Source organism: Schistocerca cancellata, chromosome 7 (assembly GCF_023864275.1).
Source record: "Schistocerca cancellata isolate TAMUIC-IGC-003103 chromosome 7, iqSchCanc2.1, whole genome shotgun sequence".
NCBI lineage: Eukaryota > Metazoa > Arthropoda > Insecta > Orthoptera > Acrididae > Schistocerca > Schistocerca cancellata.
The window spans coordinates 384,773,083-384,779,082 of NC_064632.1; the positions used below are offsets into that span (position 1 = coordinate 384,773,083).

Below are 6,000 nucleotides of genomic sequence, written 5' to 3' on the forward strand. Positions count from 1 at the left end.
GTAAGCTAAAGATCTGGTCCTGACAACCTCTAAGAGGCCTAAACCCACACTGATTTTCATCCAATTGGTCCTCAACTAATACTCGCACTTTCCTTTCAACAATACCTGCGAAGATTTTACCCACAACGCTGATTAAAAAGATACCTCTGTAGTTGTTACAATATTTTCTGTTTCCATGTTTAAAGATTGGTGTGATTACTGCTTTTGTCCAGTCTGATGGAACCTGTCCCGACTCCCAGGCCATTTCAATTATCCTGTGTAGCCATTTAAGACCTGACATTCCACTGTATTTGATGAGTTCCGACTTAATTTCATCCACCCCAGCCGCTTTATTGCACTGCAATCTATTGACCATTTTTTCCACTTCCTCAAATGTGATCCTATTTCCATCATCATTCCTATCCCATTCTACCTCGAAATCTGACACATTACTGATCGCATTTTCACCTACATTGAGCAACTCTTCAAAATATTCCCTCCATCTGCCCAAGGCATCCACAGGATTCACCAGCAGTTTTCCTGACCTGTCCAAAATACTTGTCATTTCCTTCTTACCTCCCTTTCGAAGACTGCTAATTACACTCCAGAATGGTTTTCCAGCAGCTTGACCAATAGTCTCCAACCTGTTTCCAAAGTCTTCCCACGATTTCTTCTTGGATGCTGCAATTATCTGTTTGGCTTTGTTTCTTTCTTCAAAATAACTTTCTCTGTCTACCTGGGTTCTGGTATGTAGCCATTTTTGATACGCCTTCTTTTTCCTTTTACAGGCTGCCTTGACTGTATCATTCCACCAAGCTGTTTGCTTCATCCTACTTTTACACACTACTGTTCCAAGACATTCTTTAGCCACTTCTAGTACTGTGTCCCTGTACCTTGTCCATTCCTTTTCCAATGACTGTAGTTGACTACATTCAACTAACTGGTACCTTTCTGAGATCGCTGTTATGTACTTGTGCCTGATTTCCTTATCCTGAAGTTTCTCCACTCTTATCCTCCTACATATGGACCTGACCTCCTGCACTTTCGGCCTCACAATCCCAATTTCACTGCAGATTAAATAATGATCAGTGACATCAAAGAATCCCCTGAATACACGTGTGTCCCTCACAGCCTTCCTGAATTCCTGATCTGTTATTATATAGTCAATGACAGATCTGGTTCCCCTGCCTTCCCAAGTATACCGGTGAATGTTCTTATGTTTAAAAAAGGAGTTTGTGATTACTAAGCCCATACTGGCACAGAAATCCAAGAGTTGTTTCCCGTTCCTGTTGGCCTCCATATCCTCTCCAAATTTACCCATAACCTTTTCATACCCTTCTGTTCTATTTCCAATCCTGGCGTTAAAATCACCCATGAGCAGAACATTGTCCTTGTCCTTTACTCTAACAACTACATCACTGAGTGCCTCATAAAAACTATCCATCTTATCTTGATCTGTCCCTTCACAATGCGAATATACTGACACAATCCTAATTTTCTTGCTAGACACTGTCAAATCTATCCACATCAGTCGTTCGTTTACATACCTTATTGCAACTACGCTGGGTTCCATTTCTTTCCTGATGTAAAGCCCTACACCCCATTGTGCTATTCCAGCTTTGACGCCTGACAGGTAGACCTTGTATTCTCCCACTTCCTCTTCTTTCTCACCCCTTACCTGAGTGTCACTAACAGCTAAAACGTCCAGCCCCATCTTACTTGCAGCCTCTACCAGCTCTACCTTCTTCCCAGAGTAGCCCCCATTGATATTAATAGCTCCCCATCTCATTACCATTTGTTTGCCAAGTCGTATCTTAGGAGTCCCTGGTTTGTCAGTTAGAGGTGGGACTCCGTCACCTCCAAAGGTCCGAGGCATTTTGCTCTGATTATTGCCAGCATCATATTTAGAGTACCAGGGAAGCAGGTTGCTAGCCTTACTTGCCCCGAGTCCCATTGGGTTTTACCCCTAACGGCTGAGGGACTAACCGGTGGATTTGGTAGACTTTGCCGTATGAGCACAAAGGTGACCACGACTCAGAATATGTCCGAGATGCCCAGCCTTATTCCAAAGTAACTGGTATCCCGACTGTCGGGACCACTTACTTGGCCACTCATACGTTGCCCGTGGTTCATGAACTAGGACATGACTACAGGAACCCACACCATGAACCATGCTTTTTAGCATGTGTTTTTAATTATCTGCTACAAACCGAGATAGTGTGTGGATATCATTTGGTTGGTAAAAATAAGATTTGCTGTCTTATTGAAGAGGAACTATTAAAATACTAGTTCGTAAGAATTTAAATCTTAGTGCTTGAGTCCCACCTACTTTTAACAACCGAGTGTTCCGGGCGTGTTGAAGGGGAGGTTTACTATCTTTCGGTTTCAAAAATCGATTTTTTTTAAATTGCATTTTTGGATCCATAAAAGTGTTAAGTATCCACCCATGAAACGGTTTTTCCGAATACGGAACGGAAATCTTTGTTATTCTCGGTTGAACAAAAAATGCACCTGTCTGAAATAGACCTTTTTCACGCACCATTTTTTTTTCTTTTGGAGGACGAGTTATTGTACCGGTGCTTGAGAGGAAACACACAAAATTCAAATGAAAGTTTGAACGCGTGTGTTTGAAAGTTAGCCCCCAAGAATTTCCATTATGGTGCGAAGACTGTGTAGATAGCCGGCCGGGGTGGCCGAACGGTTCTAGGCGCTACAGTCTGGAACCGCGCGACCGTTACGGTCGCAGGTTCGAATCCCTCCTCGGGCATGGATGTGTGTGATGTCCTTAGGTTAGTTAGGTTTAAATGGTTCAAATGGCTCTGAGCACTATGGGACTGCTGTGGTCATCAGTCCCCTAGAACTTAGAACTACTTAAACCTAACTAACCTAAGGACATCACACACATCCATGCCCGAGGCAGGATTCGAACCTGCGACCGTAGCGGTCACGCGGTTCCGGACTGTAGCGCCTAGAACCGCACGGCCACCGCGGCCGGCAGTTAGGTTTAAGTAGTTCTAAGTTCTAGGGGACTGATGACCTTAGAAGTTAAGTCCTATAGTGTTCAGAGCCATTTTAACCATGTGAAGTGTGGAGACTGCGACTTTTCTGGCTCTGAACAGCTTCAAGGGAGGGTATCCAGCAATTCCGAAGACCACGACAACGATGGACGTCACCCTGGGACTCTATTCGACGCAGTTCGCCAAGCATTCGGTCGACCTCCTGATTCAAGCGGCCGAAAACCGCTTGTCACCGGCCGTACGAGCGGCTCTGGAGCAGCGCAGGATGGCCCGGACTCGGAATAGCTGATTGAACTTACGTTTCGTAATATTGCATTTACATGTACTCAAAACTTCAAAAGCGTTTTTCTCGAGATGACTTTTTTTATCGCGTGGTATGGTAACTTCAAGTCTAATGAACCGATTGGCATAATTCGTTGTTTCTGAAGAAGCTAACTAATTTGTCTATGAGTTGTACCCCTTGTATTCCGATCCATCAACTATAAATATTTTTACTTGGCCGACGAAGTCGAAAAATCGACCCAGGCAATCATCGTAGGTCGTACCACTCGCTCCTTCCAACTCCTGGATTTCTCCCTTACTTTCTGCGCCCGTCTTGTCCGCCTCACCCCCACCCTCACCTACCTTGGCCTCACCATTGACCGTCACCTCACCTGGATCCCTCATCTCCGCTCCATCCAATCCAAAGCCCACAACAGCCTCCGACTCCTCAAACTCCTCTCTGGCCGGACATGGGGGTTGCAGCCCTCTGCCATCCTCCACACTTACAAATCCTTAATCCGTCGCATCCTCTGTTATGCCAGTCGTGCCTGGATCTCTGCTCCCCCCCCCCTCTCCCAAATTCTAGAAGTCCCTCCAGATCCTTGAGCGTCATGCACTCTGCCTCGCCTTCCGTGTACGCCTCCCATCCCCCACACGGATCCTCTATGACCTCATTCCTTCCCCCCATCTGCTCCTATTCCTCGAACATATCCACGTACTCTACACCTCCCGCCGCCTTGATCGCCCTCACCCCATGGTTGCTCCTTTCCTCTCCCGTCCCCACCCCCTGCCACGCCTTCACTGTTGTGTCCCCCACTGCCCTCCATCTCTACACCCTTCACATCGTTTTCCAAGATGGCTTCCATCAACTCCCCCCCTGATGATGCTCTCTCTCCCTTCAACTATCTCTCCTATCGATTCTCATCCCCCCTCCTTTCCTCCGTCCTTTCCCTGGGCTCCCTCTTCCCCCCCCTTCCATCCTGTTTTCTCCCCGCCAAATCTCTCCCTACCTCCATTCTCCCCCTCCCCCCCCGGGTCCTTTTTGTATTCGCCTCCTCTGCCTTCCCCTTCCCCACTGCCTGTCGCGTCTGCCCAGCACCACCCACCCCTCTTATGGGTCGGCATCCTCCATCGGCTCCTTTCACCCCTCCCCCTTCACTTTTCCTCTCCTTCCCCCCCTTTTTTATTTTCGCATCATCTGTCCAGTTTCCCCCCACCTGCTGTGAGCTGTGGTATGTATCATTTGCCAACCTTTTAGTGATGTGTTACAGTGAGCGTTCAGTGTTGTTCGTCTTTCTAGTGTTGTGAACAGAAACCATGCTGTCGCTGGGTGTGAATTTTATGTCTTTTGCGAACAAAAACCAGCTGTCGCCCGTGTTTTTTAACTATTATTTTACCTGTCTGCTTCGTATGTCTTTTATTCGCATCATCATCCCTTTGTGCTATGTTTTAAGTTCCACGTTACTATTTAAGACCCCGATTTTTTCGCCTGTTTTTATTATTTATTCTCTTCATCTTTTTCAAACTAAGTCTGTAGGCTGAAGAGCGGCATAGTAAGCTGCTGCCAGCCCGCCCCCTTCGGGGGGAATCGAAATTCAATAACGAAAAAAATAAAATCGAAAAAACGATGAAAAAAACAATTTTTTCAAATGATCGCCATTTTGTTTCCTATGGTCCAAATAACTTAAGCGAGATATAACTCGTAAAGAATCTCATAAACTTCGCAAACGTCAACTCAATTTTGATTTCAGGCGAGCCGGCTGACTTGTGACATACCGCGCGTGAAGGTCTACATCGAAATTTTGTTTCGTTCCGACGGCACTTCCGCCTTTGCTCTTCGACATTTCCGGTCGAAAAATTTCCAGTTTGCACAGGAAATATCAATAACCGTTTTGACCAAATTTGACATTGATATATATAACAGACCCGGGGGAAAATATTCTCAAATAACATGCTTTTTTCGGGCCAAAGGTAGTAAAGCTCCCCTTAAGATTACGACCACAGGCTCTTTTACTGATTCAGTCGGAGAGGATGCGAAGTGCCTTTCCTTGGATTTGTGGTTTCCACTCCCTATTGGTCACTCTGTGCGCCCGGTGCTGGCACATCAACGTGACCTGCGCCCTCTGCGCGGCAGGAGACGCTGCGGCTGTTCCCGCCGGCGCCGATCATCCACCGCGAGGTGGAGACGTCGGAGCTGAAGATCGGCGGCTGCACGCTGCCGGTGGGCGCCTCGGTGCTGGTGCTGAGCTACTCGGCGCACCGCCACCCCGACCACTTCGACAGCCCGCAGCACTTCTGCCCGGAGCGCTTCGCGGAGCCGCGCGCGCGGCCGCGCCACCCGTACGCGTACGTGCCGTTCGGCGCGGGCCCGCGCATCTGCGTGGGGCGCGCCTACGGCCTGCTGCTGGCCAAGGCGGCCGTGGCGGCCGTGCTGCGCCGCCTGCGCGTCGAGTCGCGCCTCAGCTGGCAAGACCTGCGCGGCCTCGCACACGGCATCGTGCTCAAGCTCGAGGCCGGCTTCCCCGTCGAGCTGTTCCCGCGCTACGCCGCCTACTACCGCCCGGAGGCGCCGGCGCCGCCCGTCTGCGGCCTCCTCCACAGGCGTCTGTCCACCGCTCACATCTCGGCCACGATACCTCAAGGTACGGAGCTGGAGAGTCTCAATCAGTAAACTCCCGTTACCTTAATCAGGCGAGCTTCCTAGTACAAATCAACTTCAGACGTCTGACTACCTTACAAATGA

General features: G+C 48.5%; 1 protein-coding gene across 1 annotated transcript in view; it reads left to right on the forward strand.

Moving 5' to 3' along the window:
• LOC126092786 (cytochrome P450 4V2-like) overlaps positions 1-5,739 on the forward strand; it is a gene marked incomplete at its 3' end in the record, with an annotated part of 32,028 nt that extends 26,289 nt beyond the window's left edge. The window contains exon 4 of the mRNA XM_049908513.1: positions 5,392-5,739. Coding sequence (XP_049764470.1) covers positions 5,392-5,739 — 348 coding nt within the window. The remainder of the gene's footprint in view (positions 1-5,391) is intronic.
• Between the last annotated feature and the right edge of the window lie 261 nt (positions 5,740-6,000).